The following is a 26,710-nucleotide window of genomic DNA, read 5'->3' on the forward strand; positions in this document are numbered from 1 at the left end:
TAGTCTGCTGGTGCATCATGGGACATATGTCGAATATTCATAAACTTACATCTCTGAATAGCTCCAATAAACAATATTAAAACAGTATAAAATACAGTAGATAGTAAATATTTATGATTTAAGTTCAACCTATATATGCTATTAAAAACGTTAAAATATGCTTATAAAAATATCATTGTGGAAAATATAAAAGTGCATATGAAAACTAAAAACATTCACAGGTCAAACAATAAATGCTAAAATATTTTTGCAATTGCAATGTCACATTCACATTTCGATTTTCTTAACAGTCTTCCTGACATTTATAATAAAAACCTTAAAAACAGAGGAATAGATTCAGTAAATGATATTAGTGTATTCAAAAACATTTACCTCAAGTTAACTGCTATTAGTTCTCACAGGAAACAGTGCTGGATGATAAGTGCTTCTTTGTACAAAATCTGAAAATGGCAGGGATAAGCTGTCACACTTTCACTCCAGTCAATATTATTCAGCATAGATGTATTTATATGCTGTCAGTTTCTTTATAGACACATGTTTTATAGCTAAAAAAACTTGGCTACAAAAAAAAAAAAACTACTGAAGATTTCCATATTACTGACCAGGGAAAAAAAAAAACAGTTGAAAATCAAAGTAGACAGTCACAAAACAAATATTTTAAGTCGGTAAAGAGGTAAATGTAAAAGGTATCATATACAAAAATACCAAACAAATAGAGTGTAACAGGAATTATGTATTTTTGTAGACCATAACCTCAAAGACTATAGAATAACACAAGACGCGTCACTCGTATTGTTTTGAATGGGAGAAAGTGCAACGCACAATATGGCGGAATAAGTCCCGCCTTCTAAGAGCCAATAATAGAAGCTCCGGTTGCTAGAAACAGTCAGACGCACATTTAGGATTGATCCAGCCTGAAAAATACAGTTTTTTGTCATGATTCAAGCGTTTAGAAACAAAATTTATGAGACAGTTCTTGCTGTCAGATTTCATTGGTGATTTCAAATATGAAATTTAATGGAAAGCTTTTCCCATTCAAAGAGATAGGAGCTGCACTTGAATGCCTGAGAGGCATTTCAAAGATGGCCGCTGAGTGAAATGACTTGTCTTTAAAGGGGCTTTTACAGCCATGTTCTGTGTATAATCGTGTTCTTTCAGGGAAAATGAATTTAAACAAAGACTGAAAGAGTTATCGGAAGCTTAACAGTGGTAATGTTGAAGCCATGCGTTCGAGGTGCAGTTCGTTTATAGCCTACATTTAGCTTTTTACTTCTGCCGATTGTATTTAGGGGTCAAAATTCATAAAAGTTGGGTTAATTTGTGAAGACTGTCATGATTTACAAAATGTATAAGAAACATAGTCTTGTGTTGGTCACAGAGAGTATTTTCTGCATTAATCCAAAAGCCAGTGGAAAAATCCTGTTTGGTTTTTGTCAAAGGGAACCAATGCGAACTTATGGGTTGGCCTACAAAAATACATCATAACTGTAGCGCTCTATGCAACTCCAGACAACTTACCACAACCTGACATTTAAGGTAAAAAAAAAAACACAGTTCAACCTTAAAATCAACCTATATTAAAGGGTTAGTTCACACAAAAATGAAAATTCTGTCATTAATTACTCACCCTCATGCCGTTCCAAACCTACAAGACCTTCGTTCATCTTCAGAACACCAATTAAGATATTTTTAATAAAATCCTAACCCTTTAAATAGTTGACTCTTATTTGGACATATCCTAGTGTGGTTTCTGAGATATTGCCCTTTCCTCCATGTGACAACTAGTTATACAAGACATATTCACATGCACCCAAATCTTACAGTAATTCTCTTTTGTAAGAGTCCAACAAAAGAGTACATGGATGGAAACAACATACACCCATGTACACAATCACCCCGTGTTTGAATTTATGGTGTCTACAGGTGTCGCTGAAAGGGAGCGCTGACCCTTTGCTTCCACCCTCATTTCCTCCAGGACCTGATGAATCACCACACTAATCTCTAACAGCTGACGGCAGGGTCAGTATCCCGCCGACCCGCCGAACTTCCTGGCGTCAGATACGGCAGTGAAGCACTGTCCATCTTTCGATACTCCATTGACCACATTGAAAAAGTACGGGTTTTTCTGCATGTTGTGTCTTAATGCCTTCATCGCCTCAATAGCAGACTGAGGAGAAGAAAATTACAATATATTATTACTTAAAAGTCACTTTTGATTACCGGTTACAAATCAATGATTATAATCAGTGACCGGGGCGTTTCCAGAGGAGGTAAGAGCAATTACAATCAGTATGGCCACACTAACAACATGCGATTATGGCAATGAGATTTGTGGTGACATCATAATGTAAAAGCGGAAATTCCAAATTCCAAAAGGACTTACTTGGTTGTATCCACTCTCAAAGCTGATGTTGTTACTGGAGCCCACATATACTATTTTAGCAGCGATAGATTCCTTAAGGTTCATCCCAAACCACAAGTGGTTCATAATGGACTGTAAGAGAAAGGGAACAAGTGGATGTTCAGGTTATTGACAGGTTATTTTCAACAGGATATCTCTGCAATGCATCTGTGGCATGCTGTCGACTACCACAGACAATCGTTTTTAATGCGTTTTTAATTTTATAGCTCAATTTACGTTTTTTACTGGAGTGTTCTGACAAAAATATGATTTTTCTAGGTGAAACAGGATATTCAACGAATAGAGGCAAAGCAAATTATTATTATTGTGAAAAATTACAAAACAGTTTAGACAGTAAGACCATGGACATCCAATAAAAAAGAGAAAACAGACATTAAATAGGTGATTAAAATGTTTTGATAAAAATTTCAATAAAACAAACTAAATTAGGTTCCAGTTGGATATTTATGTACTGCATCTGTGCCATTCGATCAACTGGAGGAATCAATCAATACAGTCAATACTGACTGTATTCAGACTTTTTCCTGGATGAAACTGAATATTCAATGAAAAGAACCTAATCAAACTATTATATTTTGTAGTATAAAACTATTAAATTACTATGTAGTTGACAAAAATAGGCTGAACATTGATAACTCCCATAACTTGTTTAATATCAAATGGAGTTTGACTCCAGCTCACCAGGGCCATGGCTGTGGTGATGAAACTTCCTCCTGATCCACCAATCACCAGAGTCTTCTGCTGGGACACAGACTGCAGTATGGTAGGAGCCATCGAGGAGGGAGGCTGTTCGCCTGGAGAGAAAATTAAAAACAGAAAACAGACAATATGGTGATGAAGTTTTAAGACATGCAAAATATAAGATGATGTATTTGGTGAAGGATCTTCACCTGGTTTGATGGAATCTACTTGGCCGCAGAAGTCAGCAAGCTCGTTGTTAAGAATGATACCCGTTTTAGGAGAGTAAAAGGCTGACCCAAACCTGAAGACAGATATTAAAATATTAGACTTTATAAATAAAGGATCATATTATTTATAATTTGAATAATAAATTATGTATTACTATTTTTTGTTCTTTTAAAATAAAATATTAAAGGAGACATAACATGCAAAGATAAAATTTCAAAATGCAAAGGTTGGTATTATTTAGTTTTTTTTATGCTTTATTATGATAAAAAATACAGGAATATTGTTAAATATTACAATTTAAAATAACATTACTACTTGAGTGTACTTTAAAGTCATTTATTCCTGTGATGCAAAGCTGAATTTTCAGCATCATTACTCCAGTCTTCAGTGTCACATGATCCTTCAGAAATCATTCTAATATCAATATTAGAATGATCAACATTATTTGAATTTTTTTCTTTACTGTTGCATTTGATCAATTTACTACATCCCTGCTGAATAAAAGTGTATATATATATATATATATATATATATATATATATATATATATATATATATATATATATATATATATATATATATATATATACTGTAAATGTGTCTCACAATTGGTTGATGGTGCTGGTGACTGACACAGCAGTGCCATCTGCTGCCATCACTGAAACATGCGTTGTGCCAAAGCGGTCGACTGACGGGGTGATGTTGTAGTAAGAGGCGTCGTGCGTGGAGCCGTCAGTGATCAGATCCCTGATTCGCTTGATGAACTTCTCATCTTTGATGTACATCATCTGCATTCACAAGGCACAAGAAAAACATGTAGTATAATAATGTCCCAGGAAAAATTAATTCCGTTTAATCTGATGTTTGTTATGGTGTCGGTTTTCTTTTTCTTTTTTTTTTGTGTGCCAGATTTGGAATTGTTTGTTATTTTGCTAATTTAAATGAAATTCTTATCATACTTGCTTTGAATGCTTAGTTAAACATTATGATTTGATTTCAACCATTAATCACTTGCATTTGTGTGGCCTTCATAAGAAATAACATCCGGCTCTTCATAGTATTTACTCAAACCTACACAGACGTCCAGTGATATTATGCTTACTACAGCCAAAAATAGCAAATATAATATAACAGCAGCAATTTGAGGCACACCATAAACTCTCTTGGGTAATTTTAAAATGAATGTTCCAGACAGAAAAGCATGTCAATTTAATATGAGCCCAGGCACTACAGTATGATAAATAAAGCTGGAACCATACATCTCCGGAGCTGAAGAGGGGGTCTTTAAGGTTATGCTTTTGTCCATTTGCAAACTTAACCGCCTCTAGGTAGCGATGCAAAGTCAAGGTTTTCTGGTCTCCTTTGTTGGAGGCTGGAGAAAGCCCGAACCCTGAGGAAAAAAGGGATGCTTAATATTTATAAATAACAGCTGTTTAAGAACAGTTGGCATAGAAGCCATGGTGAATTTTTTTGTTGTTGTCTACTACTAGACCCCACCATGCATCAGTTTCAGGATAAAGCTCAGTATCGCTCCCCCTGCTGGTGGAGGAGGGAAGTACATCGTGTATTCTCCTAGTTGGACTGTCCACGCATCACTCTCTCTGACCTTAAAAGTGCTCAGATCTTCTAATGATAATGTTCCATCTGTAAAAACCAAAAGTTAGCTGTGTAAACAAGCACATCTGCCATAAAACTGCATTTCAGAAGCACTACAACAGTTCTAATTACAGAGAATGCAGTTTGTTTGTATACAGACAGTACGTACTTTTTGCTTGTACATCCTGTATCAAGTCTTTGGCGATTTTTCCAGTGTAAAAGGCATCAGCTCCTTCTTTGGCGATAGTTTCCATGGTTTCTGCAAGCCGGGGGAACTTCAAGATGTCCCCTGGGCCAAAAAACGTCTTGTTCTTGTGGCAGAAGAGTTCACTAAAGAACATACAGTATACAAAGAAATGAGCTTCTAAAACCAGACAGAAAACTCCAAGCCAACCAGTTGAAACAAAATGTGATTAAACCTGCCAAGAACATGTCTGAATCATATTTCACCCCAAAATAATTATATATATATATATATATATATATATATATATATATATATATATATATATATATATATATATATATATATACACATACACAAAAAACAGAGAGAGAGAGAGAACATTGCTCAAAAGTTTGGGGTTGGTAAGATTTGTTTGGGGTCGTAAGATGTGCTCACTTAGGTTGTATTTACTTGATAACATTTTTACATCTTAAAATAACATTATTATATTATATTTTAAAATGAAATGTATGTGATGGCAAAGCTGAATTTTCTCCTTTTTCATATTATTATTGAAACAGTAATAAAGTTTTTTTCCAGAAATCTTTGATGAACAGAAAGTTAGAACAGCATTTATTTGAAATAGATATATTTTATAAGTGATTATACATATCTTTACTGTAACTTTTGGTGAATTTAATGACCCCAAACTTTTGAAAGGTATATATACATTATAACAGAAAACTTTATTACATAAACACATTACATATTTACACAAATACAGTATATAATTCCGCAAATGACAAAAAGGTATTAAATAGAAAACTGGTAAAAGAATCAATGCTGCTTTTATTCATGCAGCAGAAAGTATCTCTTTACACAATATATAATATTTCCTGCGGTTTGCCTGCGGCTAAGTCATAACCTATTTCTTTGACACTGATCACTAGGAATGTTCTTCAAGGTTCATCATACCCGTGGCTTTAAATAAACTCTTACAATGAGATGTCAGTCATAAACAGTATTGAACATTATAGCGTGATGAAGAAGATACAGTACCAGAGTCCAGTGCTGTGAATTAGCTGTTCAGTTAAATTTTCCCTCTTAATTATTTGGAAGATATGATTGAGGTAGTTTGGCATGGGAAAGCCCTCTCGTGCCAGCTTGATGGAGGGCTCGAACAGTTTGGCCCAGGGCAGCTTTCCATACAACTGATGAGCCCGTTCATAGCCACGGATTTCTCCTGGGACGCCTATCCAGTGAATTCCTGTGAGATGCATGGACAAATAAAATGTAAAATAGTCAGGGATTTCCTTATTAAAGGATGCTTTAAATTGATCAAAGTTACAGTAAAGATATTTCAATCATGACACCTCTCGGAGTAGTTTTAGCATGTTAATGAGTATGTTGTGTGTAGTTGTCAGGGTGTTGCTAGGCTCCTAGTTCAATTCAATTCAATTCACATTTATTTGTATAGCGCTTTTCACAATACATATCGTTTCAAAGCAGCTTTACAGAGAATGCATGTCAAAATTACAATATTAGAAGAATGCAGTTAGCAAATAATGTAATAATTTGTGCAATTAATTTACAAATACTGTAAGTCATGTACCAAAGTTTAATATTAAGGTTAGACATCTACTTAAATCCCCAATCCCAAGTATGAGTGTGATGAAGACGAGCCCACCAGTTCGCCTTCGGGGAGGAAGTGTAAGTCCGTGAGGGGATGTAAAAAAATGATGGCTCACTCGCAAAGCACTTTTCGTGCAAAGTGTAATTTATTTACAGTGCCAAAAGTCGGTCCACAGTGAAGAATATATACAAGTGTCCACAAAAGAGAAAAAAAAATAAAAAAAAAATAAATAAATAAAAATAAAAATCCAAAGTACCAAAGAAACAACAAAGGAAAAATAAACCAGAAAATAGTCCAACAATGAAATATATACAGGTATCCACGGGTATCCACAATATACAAAAGAAAGGGGTTTTTAGATTTGCTCGAGGCACCACGGTAGCACTCTTGCGTCGACTTGGTAAACAAGTACTGTCTTTAGGTTTGGCCTGGCTTTTGTAGGCCAAACCCCGCCCCTTTTTGGGCCCTCCCATCTTTGGGTACATATAACATAATGCACATCAAAATACCTCAACTATTTCATATTAAATATGATAAAACAATAATAGTTAATCCCTATATATAATATATATATATATATATTATATATATATATATATATATATATATATATATATATATATATAATACACATATAATCCAATCACACATAATACATTTAGCACATAATCTGGACATTTAAATACACACTCAAACACCTGTCACAATGGACAATGGTTTCGTCAGCTTCCGGTTGCGCTGCGCTGGCGCGACCAGGCCATGGCGTCATAAGCGGCCGCCGCTCGATCGTTCGGTTTGTCCAGCGCAGTGTTTCCCACCAGAAGACTGACTACGCCCACAACGAGACACAGAGCACAGAGACGAAACAAGACAACAAGTGCAGTGTAGGTGTATGAAATGACCGGGAAATGTATATGGAATGGATGGCGGGAGGAGAATGGAGTAATGGGAGAATGGCCATGTGCTATCGAATAACAAATTCTAACAAATTCACAAAACTAACAGAATGCATAGCTGACATTAAAAACTGGATGACAAGAAATTTCTTATTATTAAATTCAGAAAAAACTGATTTCCTAATCTTTGGACCAAAAACTTCCTCACGAAAAAACCTTGAATACTCTCTAACACTTGACGGGTGCTCCATTAAACCTTCGTCCTCAGTTAGGAACCTGGGTGTGCTCTTTGATACCAATCTTTCATTTGAAAGTCATGTTTCTAGTATCTGTAAAACCGCCTTCTTCCATCTAAAAAATATATCTAAATTACGACATATGCTCTCAATGACAAATGCGGAACAGTTGGTTCATGCATTCATGACCTCAAGACTAGATTATTGTAACGCTCTACTGGGTGGTTGTTCTGCTCGGCTTTTAAACAAACTACAGTTGGTTCAAAATGCGGCAGCTAGAGTTCTTACTAGAACCAGAAAGTATGACCATATTAGCCCAGTTCTGTCAACATTACATTGGCTCCCTATTAAACATCGTATAGATTTTAAAATCTTGCTACTTACTTATAAAGCTCTAAATGGTTTAGCTCCCCAGTACCTAAGTGAGCTCTTAATGCATTATAGTCCTTCACGTTTATTGCGATCTCAGAATTTAGGCCAGTTGATAATACCCAGAATATCAAAATCAACTGAAGGCGGCAGATCATTTTCCTATTTAGCACCTAAACTCTGGAACAATCTTCCTAGCATTGTTCGGGAAGCAGACACACTCTGTCAGTTTAAATCTAGACTAAAAACACATCTCTTTGCTCTTGCATACACATAACACATCATCAATACATTAACATTTTTCAAATCCGTTAAAGGATTGTTACGCTGCAATAATTAGGTCGGCCGGAACCGAGAACATTTCCTATAACACTAGATATACCTGTACATCAGAACAAGAATGGCATCTACGCTAATATCTGTCTCTCTGCTTATCCTGAGGTTTGCCGGGTGCTGGATCCAGGCCGTATCCAGGTCAGATGGAGAACCTGCGTCTGGACCTGACTACAACGTAGCCCAGGATCCCCGTATCCGCTTGCATATATTTATATATAATCGATTTTTAATCTCTATAATAAAAATGTACAATTCAGATTTTGATCTCCATATACATTTACATATATATATCTTCCAAGGGGTTTTTTCCCTCCTAGGACTTTTTTCCCAGTGCTAGCACGCTGGGTTTTTCTCCTAGGGGGTTTTTTCCACCCCTGGAAGTCAGCCGACATTGGCTTAATGTAGCACCATCTTGTATATGTTACATATTACCACGCTTGTTTGTACAGTTTTAACCACTTCCCTTTTTTTCTGTGCTTCTAATATGTAAAGCTGCTTTGAAACAATTACCAATTGTAAAAGCGCTATATAAATAAATTTGACTTTGACTTTGACTATCGTGACTGCGTGTGCACCCGCTACTACGATAGCGGCAACGGCTGGGAGGAACGATACAGAGAATGAATGAGGTAAGTATGTGCGAGGTAAGGAGTGTGTGTGTGTGTGTGTGCCAGTGCTGCTTCCCCAGCGGTGGCAGCTAATATGACTTTATCACATCACTTTCCCCCTCTCCAAGCCGCGTACTGGCCGGAAACCTGGACAGGTAGTCGGCTACCACATTGAGTCTGCCAGGTCGGTGCCGTATCTTAAAGTGGTATGGCTGCAAAGCGAGGTACCACCGTGTGACTCTGCCATTGTGATCCTTCATGGACTGGATCCAGGTTAGGGCCCGGTGGTCAGTTTCTAGGTCGAACTCTCGCCCAAGGAGGTAGTAGCGCAAGCTGTCTAGGGACCACTTGATGGCAAGACCTTCCTTCTCGACCGCTGAATATCTAGTTTCCCTGGGCAGTAGCTTGCGGCTGAGGAAAACAACTGGCCTCTCTTCTCCGGCGGTTCCCTGGGCAAGAACTGCACCAATCCCCGTTGCAGAAGCGTCTACTTGCACCAGGAATCTCTGGGAAAAGTCTGGACTCTGCAGGACCGGACTTGAGCACATCTTTTCTTTTAGAGTAACGAAATCTGTTTCACACTCAACGGTCCATGGGATAGGGTTAATCACCGTTTTGGACAACAGATTGGTCAGGGGAGCCGCGATGGAAACAAAGTTTGGTACAAATCGCTTGTACCAGCCCACCAGCCCTAGAAATGACCTCACTTCTTTCTTAGTCTTTGGTTGTGGGCTCCTTCGGATTGCCTCCACCTTGTCAATCTGTGGTCTCAGTTGTCCGTTGCCCAGGTGATACCCCAGGTAGTTTGCCTCTTGCCTTGCCCACTCACATTTTGAAACGTTTAATGTCAATCCTGCTTTTTCTATATTCTTTAGGGTTTGTTGGAGGTGTTGGAGATGCTCTGTCCAAGAGTTGCTATGGATTACCACATCATCCAGGTATGCTGCAGACCAGTCCTCACAACCTTGAAGGACACGATCCATCAGTCTCTGGAATGTGGCCGGTGCCCCGTGCAGGCCAAAAGGAAGGACCGTGAATTGGTATAGTCCTAGTGGAGTTCGGAATGCGGTATAGGGTCTGGACTCAGGGTTGAGGGGTACTTGCCAGTATCCCTTGCACAGGTCTAATGTGGTTATGTACTGTGCTCTTCCAATTTTCTCCAGCAGATCATCTATTCTTGGCATGGGGTATGCATCAAACTTAGACTGGGCGTTGAGCTTGCGGAAGTCGATGCAGACACGCAGGGATCCATCTTTCTTTGGGACGATCACCATTGGGCTGCTCCACTCGCTTGATGAAGGCTCAATCACTCCTAACTCCTTCATCACCCTGATCTCCTCCTTTAAGGGTTCCACCAGCCTCTCAGGCACCCGGTAAGGATGTTGGCGTGATGGTGTCGGGTCGGAAAGGTGGATGGTATGTTGGGTCAGCTCGGTCCGTCCAGGCCTCTGACGGAACAAAGTAGGGAACTGGTTCAGGAGTTGCTGCAGCCCTTCCTTCTTGGAGTATTCTAGGTGCTCTAGGCTCACCACAGACGGCTGTCTCTTTGCATCCTCCGATTCCTCTTCCTCTTCCACCTCCACCTTCCTCACCAGAAGAGATGGTTCCGGTCCCTTACCGGGTGGCTCCTTCCATTCCTTTAACAGGTTCACATGGTAGGTCTGCCTGGTCTTGCCCTTGTTTGGATGATGCACTTCATATGTGACTGGTCCCATCTTGCGGACCACAGTGTATGGCCCTTGCCACTTAGCCAGTAGCTTGCTCATTGAGGTTGGCAACAGGAGTAAAACCTTCTGCCCAGGTTGAAATTGTCGTAGTCTGGCGTGCTGATCATACCATCTTTTCTGCGCTCGTTGTTTTTCCTGTAGATTCTCTTTGGCCTGTTCTCTGTACTGCTCCAGGCGATCTCGCATCTCTAGCACATACTGCACAATGCTGCCTTTCTCCTCCATCTTGCTTGCAGGTTCCTCCTCCCAGCCTTTCTTCAACAGGTCCAGGGGTCCTTGTACCTGCCATCCATAGAGGAGCTCGAACGGTGAGAATCCCGTTGACGCTTGGGGTACCTCTCGGTATGCGAAGAGAACAAACGGTAGCCACTTGTCCCAGTCTCGTCCCGTGTCTGCAACGAACTTCCGCAGCATGTTCTTGAGAGTTTGGTTAAATCTCTCCACCAAACCATCCGTCTGTGGGTGGTAGGGGGTTGTTCGGATGGCTTTGATGCCCAACTGCTTGTTCAGCTGCCCCATCAGTCGTGACGTGAAGTTCGTTCCCTGATCCGTAAGAATTTCCTCAGGTATGCCGACTCTGGAGAAGAGTTGAACCAGGACATGGATGATCTTGGGAGTGGTGATAGAACGGAGTGGGACGGCCTCAGGATATCTTGTGGCGTAGTCGCTGACTACCAGGATGTAGCGATGTCCAGCACTGCTCTTTTCCAATGGCTCCACAATGTCCATGGCGATCCGCCTAAAAGGTGCAGAGATAACAGGGAGGGGTTGCAGGGGTTCTCTGCCCCGCTGGGACACAGCACTCGTCTTTTGGCAGATGGCACATGTGTTGCAGTGTGTTTGTACATCAGTGTATAGTGTGGGCCAATAAAAGCGTGAGCTAATGCGTGCGTATGTTTTCTGTTGGCCCAGGTGGCCAGCCCATGGAACAGTGTGTGCAAGGTGCAGAACAAGAGGACGACAACAAGATGGTACAATTAAACGAGTCACATCATTGGTTCGCATATACAACACACCATTCATCACCACATATTCTTCATTGCACAGATTTGATGTTTTTTCACACTCAGCTTTGACAAATAAAGGTTTTAAAGTTTCATCTTCCCTTTGAAGTTGTGCTAAGTTCCCTGGGACCCTCCAGCCATTAACTTCAAGGCCCTCCACTGAGGCTTCAGAGGCTGGGGTACCCAGGTACTTTGCAAGCCGCCTTTGGCGCCGTGACTTTTTAGGGCCTTTAGTCCCGCCTTGCAACAGACTACCATCCAAGTCTGGCAAAGGCTGTAGACCTCCCCTGGCTTGGGCTCTAGTAAGAGCAGGACATGACAAATTAATTGTGGCAGTGGCAACAGAGTGTTCAGAGTCCTTGGTAACAGATTGCAAGAGTTCATGTAGCACTGGCAAGTCTCTTCCTAGAATCATATCAGCTGGTAAATTGTCCAGAATGGCAACATTAAGCAGGTACATTTGCTCCTGTACCTCCACCATTACCTCAGCTCGAGGATAATGCTTTATATCCCCATGCACGCATTGAACAGAGGTAGTGTTCACATAATTGACATTATTTACAAAGCATGGTTTCAACATTGACAGAGAACTTCCAGTGTCCAAGAGTGCTTTCAGTGCATGTCCATTAACAGTCACATCACATACATTCTGACCCTCCCCCACAGAGTCAAAATCACAGTCCCCTTCCCTAGGCACATAACAAAACCCTGTAAGATTTGCTTTGCGGCCGGGACACACAGCTGCTTTGTGGCCTGGTTGCTGGCAGTGAAAGCAAAGCAAGTCTTTGGTCATTGTCTTTGGCCCTTGTGCATTGTCAGATAGTTCAACACGACCCCTATCAGACCCAGTGTTATGGGAAACCCCATGTACAGTACCTCTGGGTGGTTGAGTACGAAGACCCCCGCGATGAGCATTCAGGTACTGCTGAGCCAACTTTGCTGCCGCCAGTCCTGACTTCGGCTCGTGCTCGCTCACCCAGGTGCGTGCGTCGTAGGGTAGCACCCGAAGAAGCTGCTCCAGGATGATGAATTCACCGATCTCCTCTTTAGAGTGCTCCTCTGGTCGCACCCACCGCCTGTACAGATTCTTTAGCCGGTGGTAAGTCTCTGTTGGTGACTCTCCAGCTGGAACTGTAGATGATCGGAAGCGTTGACGGTAGGTCTCTGAAGATATGTTAAACTTCTCCAGCAATGCTTCCTTCAGGTCAGTGTAGACCTCAGCCTGCTCCTCGTCCATTGCCAGGTAAGCCTCCAATGCTTACCCTGTCAGCAACGGAACCAGATGATAGCTCCACTCCTCCTCCGGCCACCTCCAGGTCCTGGCCAGACGCTCGAACCGCCGAAGATAATTCTCGAGGTCTTCTCCCTGCTGGAAGCTCGGCATCTTCGGGTCAGCCCACAGCATCGGCTCTCTTGGTGCGGCGACAGTCGGAGAGTCTCGGACGTAGGCCAGTCTGTGTCTTGTGGATACCTTCGGTGCTGGCGTTGGTAGCTCCATTCGTACGCTGTCCACGTCAACCGAAGTCTCAGCAGGACGGATTGACTGCACGATGGACTCACGAAGACCTATGAGCTCCCTATGATATCTCTCCTCTCTATCCTCTTGAGCGTCAAGAAATCTGCGCATCAGGGAAATCATACCCTCACCAGCTGTAGCGTCAGGAGTGATTGACTTGGCTGGTGGTGGACTGGGCTTTGGTGAGACTCTGGGAAGACTCGTGGCTCCTTCCTCATCCTCCGTAGTCTCAACAGAATTCCAGGTCTCCTCCTCTGACGCTGCCTTCACTTGGGACCGTAAACCCGCCCTGGGTTTTTTACCCTTCGGCGCTGTCTTGTGAGTCGCCATCCCACCGCTGCCACCAAATGTGATGAAGACGAGCCCACCAGCTCGCCTTCGGGGAGGAAGTGTAAGTCCGTGAGGGGATGTAAAAAAATGATGGCTCACTCGCAAAGCACTTTTCGTGCAAAGTGTAATTTATTTACAGTGCCAAAAGTTGGTCCACAGTGAAGAATATATACAAGTGTCCACAAAAGAGAAAAATAAATAAATAAATAAAAATAAAAATCCAAAGTACCAAAGAAACAACAAAGGAAAAATAAACCAGTAAATAGTCCAACAATGAAATATATACAGGTATCCACGGGTATCCACAATATACAAAAGAAAGGGGTTTTTAGATTTGCTCGAGGCACCACAGTAGCACTCTTGCGTCGACTTGGTAAACAAGTACTGTCTTTAGGTTTGGCCTGGCTTTTTTTTGGCTTGGCCCCTTTTTGGGCCCTCCCATCTTTGGGTACATATAACATAATACACATCAAAATACCTCAACTATTTCATATTAAATATGATAAAACAATAATAGTTAATCCCTATATATATATATATATATATATATATATATATATATATATATATATATATATAAATAATACACACATAATCCAATCACACATAATACATTTAACACATAATCTGGACATTTAAATACACACTCAAACACCTATTCACAATGGACAACGGTTTCGTCAGCTTCCGGTTGCGCTACGCCGGCGCGACCAGGCCATGGCGTCATAAGCGGCCGCCGCTCGATCGTTCGGTTTGTCCAGCGCAGTGTTTCCCACCAGAAGACTGACTACGCCCACAACGACAAACAGCACAGAGACGAAACAAGACAACATGTGCAGTGTAGGTGTATGAAATGACCGGGAAATGTATATGGAATGGATGGCGGGAGGAGAATGGAGTAATGGGAGAATGGCCATGTGCTATCGTGACTGCGTGTGCACCCGCTACTACGATAGCGGCAACGGCTGGGAGAAACGATACAGAGAATGAATGAGGTAAGTATGTGCGAGGTAAGGAGTGTGTGTGTGTGTGTGTGTGTGTGTGTGTGTGTGTGTGTGTGTGTGTGTGTGCCAGTGCTGCTTCCCCAGCGGTGGCAGCTAATGTGACTTTATCACAATGAGCAATATGGAAAGACAAATTTCAAGACTTGCAGTAAATGAAACTTGTCTGAAACAAAAGAGAAAAGCCCATACTTTTTTATAGGAACTGTTACAACCCAGATTAGGGATCAACATAAAAAGGTGTTCAGAAAAAGTTATAAGCAAAATCGCAATGGCCAGGATAAAACGATCAAATTTATTGGCAGTAAAAGTACCAAAACTATAACAAAAAACAACAACAACAACAACAAAAACAAACAAACAAACAACAACAACAACAAAGGAACATATAAACATACAAAACTCAGATCAGCTAACTAATCTAAACTACAACTCAGAGTTAAACTTTCCTCACTACCGAGAAAAATAACAAACACAAAAGAATCTTACTTACCTATGCTTTCCCTCTATTCTAATATAACTAGGGTGACCAAATTTCTCATGGTGGAATACGGGATATATATATATATATATATATATATATATATTATATATTATATGTGTAAAAACACACATATACACACACACACACTATGGCTGCGTCCGAAAACTGGAAAATGCTGCCTTCTGAGGACACAAGGTAGTAAGGCATCAAGGCACGTCCGAATCCAATGTTAGCTTCACTTCCTCTCTCATGAGATACCTTCCTCAGATCGATTTTTGAAGGAAGCATGGATGTATCCTTAGCTGCCTTTGATATCCCACAATCCTGTGCTTTCCATTCTGTGACAGTTGAGCTAGAAAAATAAAGATGGCGTCCGAAAGTGGCGTTTGCTGCTCAGTTAGTGGTGTCATAACTTAAGCTTTTTGGTAAAGCTTAAGAAATTGAGTATCCTAAACAGTGGAGTCAGACGAGCGGAGGAGTTGCGACCTTCCTATCTGATACATGTTTTCCCCGATACATCAACACTATTGCCCTGGACTACATGGAGGGGGACAAGACATGGAGGTGTGGTGAACTTGTCGGGGTGGAGGCTTGGCTGTTATTTTTAATAACATGATACAGTGCAGGTTACAACCTGTTGACAGTTTCAAGAGCTTTGAAGTTCAAATAATGAAGATTGACGTGCCCTCGTCAGTGATTTGTTCCTTGATATATAGGCCTCCTGGCTATAATAAGAACTTTCTTAATGAATTTTAACTGTAGTTTTTAACTGTGATCGTCCCATCTGCAGACAGAATCTTGATTATGGGTGACTTTAATATACATGTCTGTTGTCCTGGTTCACCCATGACCAAAGAATTTTTTAATCTAGCTGATTCTTTTAATCTACTTCAATGTGTCTCTGGTCCCACAAATGAACGCGGGCATACACTTGATTTCTTTTTTTCATTGGGGATAACGACAGAAAATATTTGTGTAGAGGAAACTGCCATCTCGGATCATATGCCTATTAGGTTTAATCTCACTTCTGCAACAAATTTACTCCGCTATCAACCCCCTTCATGCTTGTCCCAGGTTTTTACTTCCTCTACACCTAGCTCTAGAGTCCAGTAGCGACGTGTCCTCTGGAGTGACGAATCACACTTCTCTGTCTGACAATCCGATGGGCGAGTCTGGGTTTGGCGGTTGCCAAGAGAATGGTACTTGTCTGACTGCATTGTGCCAAGTGTAAAGTTTGGTGGAGGGGGGATTATGTTGTGGGGTTGTTTTTCAGGGGTTGGCCCCTTAGTTCCAGTGAAAGGAACTCTTAATGCTTCAGCATACCAAGACATTTTGGACAATTTCATGCTCCCAACTTTGTGGGAACACTTTGGGAATGGCCCCCTCCTGTTCCAGTATGACTGTGCACCAGTGCACAAAGCAAGGTCCATAAAGACATGGATGAGTGAGTTTGGTGTGGAAGAACTTGACTGGCCTGCACAGAGTCCTGACCTCAACCCGATAAAACATCTTTTGGATGAATTAGAGCGGAGACTGCGAGCCAGGCCTTCTTGTCCAACATCAGTGCCTGACCTCACAAATGCACTTCTAGAAGAATGGTCAAAAATTCCCATAAACACACTCCTAAACCTTATGGAAAGCCTTTCCAAAAAAGTTGAAGCTGTTATAGCTGCAAAGGGTGGGCCAACTCCATATTAAGAAAGGGATGTCATTAAAGTTCATGTGCATGTAAAGGCAGTGTCCCAAAACTTTTGCCATTTTATATATATATATATATATATATTAGTTTAATTATGTAAAAAAGAAATTTACAAACAAAATGCAAACAACACAACAAATGTGATAGAGATACAAATTAAAAAACTTGTTTATCATATACAGTAGGTTTAATTACCATGTATACATTTATTTAACATCTTTTGTTGTTTTATTAACATTAATGACAGACAAATATTTAATTAACCTACTGTCCCTTTAAGACCGAATCCATGGATATTATATATTGACACATCCTGCTTTCACCCACCTGTTTACGTCCACTTAAGGCATAACCGACTGTATTTATGTGAGATACTCCACACGATGGACATTTTGACAACTATGTGCATTTGACCATTCAGATGCAAGTAGAACTGATCTCGTGCTGTCTGTTTAATTTGTAAAAGTTTGGAAGCTCAAAATTAAGAGCTTCAACCCATGTACAGTGTGCAAATTGACCAAAAAAACAGCATTGTACCTCGACATGAAAGAGGGTTTAGTTCTTTTTAGTTATTTGTGATATAGATTTAGGCCTATATAATTATTCATATGATTAATATTCATAAAAAAAAGCTCTCTAAATAAATTACTTTTTATTAGAAATTATAAGACTTTTGTAGTAATTTCTAAGGCCTAAATCTTTGAGCTTTTATTTTGATCACCATATCACCAGCTGATCGCGTGAGCAAATGTGCGCACTTGCAGCGCAGACAGACTGTATTTATACTTAATCACTGTATTTTGCTGTTTTATAAAGGCACAAAGCCATATCACAGTTTCGATTTTAGTTTGTTGGCAAAATACAACCAATAACAGGTTTCTTAAGGTAGGCCAAGGTGAAGTGCCACCAGCAACTCTTAAATAGGCAGGTGTTAGGGATAATCAGGCTCTGCCCCCATCCAAGTGGTAACTATACTCAGAAAGAAAACAAAAGGGAAAACACAAGAAAGAGCAGGGGCTCGTAACAGGAACGCAGCACATAAAGATTGCCATCAAATCAAGCGTATTGTGTTAGTTCTGGCAGGTCACGTTAGTCAAGCTCACATCAGCTGACACATTCACATTGACCTATAGGAATACGACGCCTGTCACTGCATTCGTATATATATGGTCCATTCAGTATTACCAGCAGCTTTATCACAGGAATTAAATATCCTCCGCCATCCCCAGCTCCTCCTTTGTCCAGTCAGGACTTGCCCTTCTGATATTTCTTTTGATTAAACTCATATTCTTCAATTATGTTGTTACATTAATTACTGTCATTAAGAAATTAATGATATTGCAATACTTGGTTCTGTTCTGTTTACTCTAAAGAGGGGTTATCACTGCTCTCCCTGCTCTTATCCATGCTATAGGCTGCATGGATGGGCAGGGAGTTTTTCCCCAGAACAGAATCATACTGCCAATACAAACTGTATACTAACTGCCAGTCATCTTTGATGATAGTGATCCTGACAGAACTACAGCCAAATCAGATTATTTCCAACTTTAAAAGTTTCAGTCTGGTTTCATTACACCTACTGCCTTTGGGAAAGAAACAAATCTCTTTTTTTGGAATAAATATTACAGAAATACAGTCATAATTAAAGTTCCATTATGCGTGAACAGCGTGTGAACATTTAGACAACTACACATAATTTGTTATCTGTAGAATCTTGAATTGGAGTCATTCTGGGTAAATATGTTTGGCATAGTCGCTATAATCGGTTAGTCTGCCATTTTAGCTGTCCAGGAAGTATACTTAAGAATAAGAAACTAGCAAAACAAGTCCACTTAAGTACATAATTCCCCCAAGACAAAATTCCCCTCTCCTGCACACAATGTTCCATTGTACTTTATATATCTTCAACTTACTCATATGTTATTATACACAAGATAAGATCTAATACAACAGAAAAAAAAAATGGTATGAAATCCAAAAAATCCAAATAAAGTCATGTCATCGGTTACTCATTCCACTCATTTCCTTCTTCCGTGAATCACAAAAGGAGAAAAGGAGCCAAACTCCAAAAAAGCACCAATGGAAGATGGAATGGAATTTTAATGGAAGAAAGAACAGATTGTGAGGCTGGAATAACGTTAGGTTGAATAGATGATGTAAATAATAAGTAAATGTTGGGTGAACTTTCCCCTTTAAGACATTTCACTTCCTGTCTAAATAAAAGGCTAATGTAGTAGAGCTTTACCTGGTACTAACAGTGTTTTTGGACACTTATTCAGCAAATCCGCCTGGACACCTTTTGGGACGGTTTCTCTTGAGCTGATGATTTTCACTTTGCCTTGAAAAAAACGTAAACTGGTGAGTTTATGCAGATTTTATTTTTCAAAATGATCGATCGTCGTTATTTACGTCATGTGTATCTTTCTTTGTCTCTTAAGAACACTGTTTAAACAAACTAACAGGTCAGCCTTGCTGAAAAATCAAGCATTGTTGGTCACCAGCATTAGGTATGTTTTGCATGCTAGTTGCTGGTTCACAGCATGTGAAGTGGTAGAACTGGTAGACCAGCATGTGATGTTGGTTTGCTGGTCTTAGTTCGTCTGGTTTGTTCGTTGGTCGGCTAATGTTTTTCAAATGTTTCAGAATGTTCAGAGAACATTCAAAAGTAATGTTCCCCTAATGTTTGCAAAATGATAAAATGGAATGTTCCCTTAATGTCCAAAAAACTTTTTTAATACGTTTAAATAACTGGATGTTTTGAACCTAATGGGATCATTAGAAAAACATTCTTTGAACATATTATTGTTAAATTTTATTTCGATGGTCCACTTTAAGACAATCTGTAAGTAACTTAGCAACTAAATCTCAACTAATTTTCATCATAGACTCTAGAGGACTGTTAGTAGACTGTTAGGTTAGGGTTATGTATTAGGGCTCTGGTTAGTAGAGTAAGTTGACTTGTAGTTGCAAAGCTACTTGTAGTCAATAGAATGTCTGTTGGGGGACCATCAAAATAAAGCATTAGCAGATATTAATTAGACAGTCTACTAATAATCTAATGAGAGTTAACGTGATGATACACGGGGCATCTTTTTGAGTGATGTTGCCAGGCAATTTTGCCAAGCGATGTTGCTTGGGCACTTTTTCCATTGAGAATAGGCTACAAAATTTGATCAAAATGTATACAGATAGCAATTTGTTGCCTATCCTCAAGCAACATTGCTCAAAAAGTTCCCCCGTGTATCATCACCTTTAGTTCACTGTAATTCCCAGTTTACTTAAAGTTAGTCAAACTTCTAAAGTCGAAAAAAAAAGTGTTACCCTTTTTTTTTGATAGCTGGGATACCATCTCTAAATAGCATAAACAAGCCTGGACCAACAAGGAATTCCTGCTGGTTTATGCTGGATCTTTTTAACAGGAAATCTAGCTTTCCATTAAACTTCTTGAGAAATTTAGTCAGCCATAAAAATGTTTTATGACACCTCATGATGTGATTTTTACAGCAAAGCCAGCCAAAACAAACATAACTATAATACTCCAATTTACTAGACAGTGCTTTTCACAACATATATACAAGGACATACCTGCTTTGTCCATAATGGTGAAGATGGCCCCTCCACCCAAGCCCATGCTCTGTGGATTGACCAGTCCAGTGCAGAGCAGCGCTGCGATGGCTGCGTCCACCGCTGAGCCCCCCTGAATCAGCATGTCCCTATGAACAGAAGACATGTCTCATCATTACTTTAGCATAGGGTTACTATGTTCTCACCTCAAAATAGCAAGAAAAAAATAAGAAGTTATATTTTGCATGATTTTCTTCAGTTCAGTTTACATGTTGCATTGTGATATGATACATGTGCATTTTCATGACAATCGCATTTCCTTCCCAAATTCTCCTTACTGAATTAATGAAAATCTTCAGACACAAATCTATTGAATGCTTTACCATTTAAATGATATGACTTTTAGCATTAAAGTAAGATTTTTTTTGAGAATCTTTCATATTACTGTAACGTTTGTGTAAGGTAAGTGTTTAGAAGAGCAGCACATGTATGTAGACTAAAGAACAGCTATTGTTAATGCATATTAATTGTGAATGCAAAAAAATGTAATTAGTAAATATTATATATATAGTATATATATATAGTAATAAAAACTATATACACACACACACACACCTACACACACACACACATATTGTCACATGTATGTTCTTTGTATTGTTGATTTTGTCATCAGTGCTTTGTTTTTTCATGAGTACTCTTTGGCAACGTTCCATGATAGAAGACAGGACCGAAACAGTATTTTGTTTGTTTTTCCCCTTCATCACAATGGACCTTCCCCCAGTCCAGTTATTGTGCCTGGACCAGAAGGACAGCTCCCTTGAAATTCACACCTGGGATTTTATAGAGTTGGCAAATCTGACACACTACCTGGACTGCTTGCTCTGCGTGTTTTACATCTCAAGCCTTAAGTAGTGGCCCCGAGCAAACCTGCCAGGGAGCGGTACCAAGAATGATTTCACCACATGTGCGGAGTGGGTTCAGGTAAACAACAACTCGGCATTCACCACTGGCATTGCGGAGCCTACCAGCACTCCTCCACCTAACCCAGTTCCCAGTCAGCCTACAGCCAGCCAGACGGAACTAAAGCCTGATTCCACCACAGACAAAGAGTAAGCGAGCCCTGCTGAGCCATGTTCCTCCCCAGAGCCTGAGCCCAATATAATGTCTGACCAGGTGTGCAAGTCGGCAACAACACCCATCCCAGAGGGAGTACTTGTGGTGTTTGAGAGCATGTTTACACTTTTTAAAACTGCTGATTTCTATGAATTTAAACGTTGTTGTAACATTTGGGATAGGAGTACACAAGTCAACAAAATATATAACGTTCATATTTAATCCAAAAATCGTACATATTGTGCCTTTACAAATTCAATGCTTTAGGGAATGTGACACATTCACAAGCACATTTCCTGCAGATATATCCCTGGTCATTTGTGTGTTCACGTCAGTATGAAAATCTTGAGGCAAGTCTGAGCCAGAGGACAAGTGATACCCGAGAGCTCAATGAACCATGAGGAGTTCCAGCCTACACACACACACACACACACACACACCCAATCGTGCACAATTGGGCAGAATTCTAACAAAATTCATTTTGTCAGAAACATTCAAAATTCATAAAAAGATTATTCGTTTGTGTTTTAAGCACTATATGGGCCAAACAGGTTGTGTCTCAGCAAGCAACAGTGATTAAGAAGGAAATCAGGGCAATATGCCACAAAGGATGATCTCGGATGTCTGATTTCACAGGATGTCCTGAACAGATTAAAGGAAATGTGAGATCTTTCAAAGGCAGTGATGGAAGAAACAACATCTGAAACATAACACAACTTCTTATAGGAATACCACGGTCTTTATATCAATGTTAAGTGATATGTGATATATGACATTGACCATCTTATCACATAATGATGCATCATCTTATTCATGATAATGAACAGTCCTTAAAGGCATATTATCAGATTATCATGGTATGTGCATTAAGTCAACAATGCAAGATGACAACCATTCAGGGTTTACCGTTAAATCTGATTGTTGAGATTAAAGATTAGATTAGTGTTACTGTAATGTTATCCACCCACTATTGCCAGTCCTTCCACGATTTCGTGGGACTTTTTTCTGATTTTTGTGGCCTAAAATGACTGAATTTGTGGTGGCTTTTATCAAAATTTGTGGCCATATTTACAGCATTTCTTGTTGTTTTGCAGTGAAACTATACAACAGACAACATTCTTTTAACATCGTTATTACTTTTCTGATCTCGAGAACCATTGCAGGGCTCCAGACAACATTTGAGAACATTTGAGGGCAGCAGTGCCTGTTCACCCCAAATTGAAAATTCTGTCATTACTCACTCAACCTTATGTAGTTCCAAACCCATAAGACCTTCGTTCATCTTCGGAACACAAATGAAGCTATCTTTGATAAAATCCGATGGCTCAGTGAGGCCTGCATTGCCAGCAAGACGATTAACACATTCAGATGCCCAGAAAGCTACTAAAGATGTATTTAAAACAGTTCATGTGACAACAGTGGTTCAACCTTAATGTTATGAAGCGACGAGAATGCTTTTTGTACGCCAAAAAAACAAATAATGACTTAAACAACTATTAAACAATTTCTAGTGATGGTTGATTCAAAACACTGTTTCATGAAGCTTTACAAATCTTTTGTTTCGAATCAGTGGTTCGGAGCATGTATCACTGCCAGTCACGTGATTTCAGTAAGCAAAAGAAGAATAGTAGTTAATAGTTATAAAGAGACTATTAACTACTATTATTCTTTTAAATTATAGGCTTACTAATGTCTAACTGAATTGTCTACAAATGTATAAAACTGTTCAGAGATCAGGTAAAACCTATAGACTTGATTCATGGGTTCACAGAGATCATCGCTCCCCCTAGCGGTAAACCACTAACGTTTCGAAACTTCGTTATGACATAATGAAGCCTCGTTTACTGATATCATGTGACTTTGGCAGTTTGATACACGCTCCGAACCAATGATTCGAAACAAAAGATTCGTAAAGCTTCAAAGCTTCATGAAGCAGTGTTTTGAAATCACCCGTCACTAGAAATTGTTGAATAAAGTTGTTTAGTTTTTTTGGCGCACAAAAAGTATTCTCGTCGCTTTATAACATTAAGGTTGAACCACTTGTCTTTAGTACCTTTCTGGGCACTGAAAGTGTACATTATCTTGCTGTCAATGCAGGCCTCACGGAGCCATCAGATTTCAACTAAAATATCTTAATTTGTGTTCCAATGATTAATGAAGGTCTTCCAGGTGTGGAGCGGCATGAGGGTGAGTAATAAATGACAGAATTTTCATTTTTGGGTGAACCCTTTAAGACAATTCGGGCCATCTGATCATTCTGATTGGCTGTTCAGGTACTGCCACCTGCTGGTTCGGAAAGGCATTTCATCTCACGCAGGCGCAGAACTGACGTGCTACTTGGCCGTCAGCTGTCTAGCGTTGGTTTGGTGTGTCAGGCCAACTTTGGACACAGATGCTGCTGATGTGAGCCAACTCTGCAGTCTGCTTCTTCGCCACTAGTTCATCGGCGTTGGTTTGGTGTGTTCAGGCCTTAACAATTTGATTCAAAGAATTTTTGTTTTTCAAAGACAAATTACAAAACCATGCCTCAAGGGAGAATGAAGTAGTGTCATAAAGTAAAGCCCAAGTTCTAAAATCTATAATCATGTCCTTTGTTTTAGTTAGATTTAACTCCAAATAAGATTCTTCACACCAGGTGACAAACTCCTCAATAACAGGACCATGGACAGATGAGGCCTGTTCCAACCTATTGTACTGTAAGTCGCTTTGGACAAATCTGCCTGTTAAATGCATAACTGTAAATGTAAAAACCTTTCCTAAGTCTCTTGCTTCTCAGATGTTTCTCCTCCAAGATCTTAACAATGTCTCAAGTTGTGCTCAGAGACCTCAGTACGATCTCAAATATTTCATCAAATTCTTTAGTAGAAATATCTTGAAGTTAATACTTAAATCAATCAATCAATACAGTTCAATACAGAAACAATCAATACAGATTGTTTCAAAGTAGCTTTACAGTGATAAACAGGAAAATTAAAGCTGCAAGCAGTGATGAAAGGGCGCTAGTACCCAGGGCCACCGCCACCCGGTGGCATTAGAAAAACAGTGAACAGTGGGCAACATGCAATTGAGCGGGTAAATATAGGAAAAATATGGCCAAGTCATTTTGATGTGCAACACTTCTTGCTGCCAGGAGGTGGCGGTTCCTGTTTCATGGCGAAACAATGAACTTTGTCAGGCTGCCACGGATACACCCTTCAACGAAAACTCTAGATCTTCGCAATTTAAAGTCGAAAAGGCCTTTAGATTAGACTGACCAAATATGATGTTTATCTGATAAAATCTCTAGGAGGAGTTTATTAAAGTACAAAGTCTGTAAAATGACAAAAACTGCAAAGATTTTGCTGAGAAAATTCAAAATATCTTACTTCCTGTTGGGTTTTCAGATTTTTCACCCAGGGACTTTTTTGTAGGTATTGGGCTGTTACATGTGTCTACCGAACTTCATACTTGTACGTGAAACGTAGCGCAAAGAGCACTTAATTGAAATTTTGTAGGTGGTGCTATCGAGCCATTTTGCCACACCTAATTCTGAAACCCATATCAAACGTAATTTTCACCATTTCTGACCCTTGTGTAAAGTTTCATGAGTTTTCAAGCATGTTTAGGCCCTCAAAAATGTGATTCATTTTGGAGAAGAAGAAGAATTGACAGATCAGTTCCAACAGGGTCCTCACACCATCAGTGCTCAGGCCCTGATAATGAACAATGGTGCAATTCTGCTGTAATGCAGCTCTAAAAGGACAATAGTAAACAGTCATTAATTAGTTGAAAGAAGTTCAGTATTGATTCAGTTTGGTTACTTAACTGTACAGTTCATCAGTTATGGAATGATTTTAATTAATTTAATTAAGGACCGAGCACTGATGATGTGAGGACCCTATTGTAATTGTTCAGTCAATTATTCTTCTCCGAAATGAATCGCATATTTGAGGGCCTAAACATGCTCGAAAACTCATGAAACTCTTTGCAGTTTTTGCCATTTACAAACATTGTACTTTAACAAACTCTGAGAGATTTTATCAGATAAGCATCATGTTTGGTCAGTCTAATCTAAAGGCCTTTGTGACGTTAAATTGCGAAGATCTTGAGTTTTCATTGAAGGGCGTGTCTGACAAAATTCGATGACTTGTTTTACACTGTGATTAACTCCTCATTTAATCGGATCAACATTATATTTGGTCAGTCTAATCTTAAGGCCTTAGCGGTGTTAACTTGCGATGATCTTACATTTACGGTGAAGGGTGTAAATGAAATGAAGGGTGAAGTGAAAGTCTGATGTTTTCCCATGAAAGAGAAAGCTGTTGTAACTCAGGCATACCGTGTCTGATCTGCCCAAACATGTGTGATAAGAATCCTGGCCTAAAGACATATAAATAAAGGCAATATTCAGTAAAATTTAAAGCGCCAGGAAGTGTGGCACATCAAAATGACTTGCCGTATTTCTCATGTGTTTACTCGCTTACATGCATGTCACCCACTGTTCACTGTTTTCCTATGGCCACCGGGTGGCAGTGGCCCTGGGTGCGAGCGCCCTTTCATCACTGCTTGCAGCTTTAATTAAATGATTATACTTATAAAGCAGCTCTTGAGAAAACAGTGAGGTGATCATCCAGCTCAGTTCAATTCTCATCCAATAGTGTCAGTGCATTCAAGTAAATAATGCTGCCGAATGTTAAAGTCCCCCTGTAGTCAATAATTTTATCCCTTAAAACTAATCTTTAATCACCAAAATGACATTTTAAAAAAATTCTTCATGCATTAAAATGGAATGTAACTCTACACCCTTGCTTCATTTAGTATACACAAATCTATGAATATGCTAATTAGCCCCGTCTCCACTCACTCACTCGAGCTCAGACATCCACTCGGTCAACTTACTGAGGTAAACTCTGCACAATCGCTTTTTACAATGCCGGACACATGACTGTAATTAATATAACAGCCTTTTGCTTGACTACATTATCAAACAGCTAATAATGTATTGCTAATGTTACACAAACCATGTTTGTCATCTGAGTCAGACAGCTGCCTTCTAAAAATCAGCATCCTTAGAAACGCTTTGAACAACTCAGAACGTCAGTGAAGAAAGGCATATAGT

At 39.7% G+C, this 26,710-nt stretch overlaps 1 protein-coding gene across 2 annotated transcripts in view; it reads right to left on the reverse strand.

Moving 5' to 3' along the window:
* Positions 1 to 519: 519 nt before the first annotated feature.
* The window catches only part of ggt5b (gamma-glutamyltransferase 5b), a 31,099-nt gene continuing 4,908 nt past the window's right edge, over positions 520 to 26,710 (reverse strand). For both annotated transcript variants that reach the window (XM_067397564.1, XM_067397563.1), the window contains 11 exons: positions 20,518 to 20,645; positions 19,178 to 19,270; positions 6,153 to 6,360; positions 5,097 to 5,257; positions 4,829 to 4,975; positions 4,591 to 4,721; positions 3,938 to 4,119; positions 3,313 to 3,404; positions 3,104 to 3,216; positions 2,384 to 2,494; positions 520 to 2,167 (listed from right to left, as the gene is read on the reverse strand). In XM_067397564.1, coding sequence (XP_067253665.1) covers positions 2,021 to 2,167; positions 2,384 to 2,494; positions 3,104 to 3,216; positions 3,313 to 3,404; positions 3,938 to 4,119; positions 4,591 to 4,721; positions 4,829 to 4,975; positions 5,097 to 5,257; positions 6,153 to 6,360; positions 19,178 to 19,270; positions 20,518 to 20,641 — 1,509 coding nt within the window. In that variant the 5' untranslated portion in view covers positions 20,642 to 20,645 and the 3' untranslated portion in view covers positions 520 to 2,020. The remainder of the gene's footprint in view (positions 2,168 to 2,383; positions 2,495 to 3,103; positions 3,217 to 3,312; positions 3,405 to 3,937; positions 4,120 to 4,590; positions 4,722 to 4,828; positions 4,976 to 5,096; positions 5,258 to 6,152; positions 6,361 to 19,177; positions 19,271 to 20,517; positions 20,646 to 26,710) is intronic.

The sequence above is a fragment of the Chanodichthys erythropterus genome, chromosome 10 (assembly GCF_024489055.1).
Source record: "Chanodichthys erythropterus isolate Z2021 chromosome 10, ASM2448905v1, whole genome shotgun sequence".
NCBI classification, from domain to species: Eukaryota; Metazoa; Chordata; class Actinopteri; order Cypriniformes; family Xenocyprididae; genus Chanodichthys; species Chanodichthys erythropterus.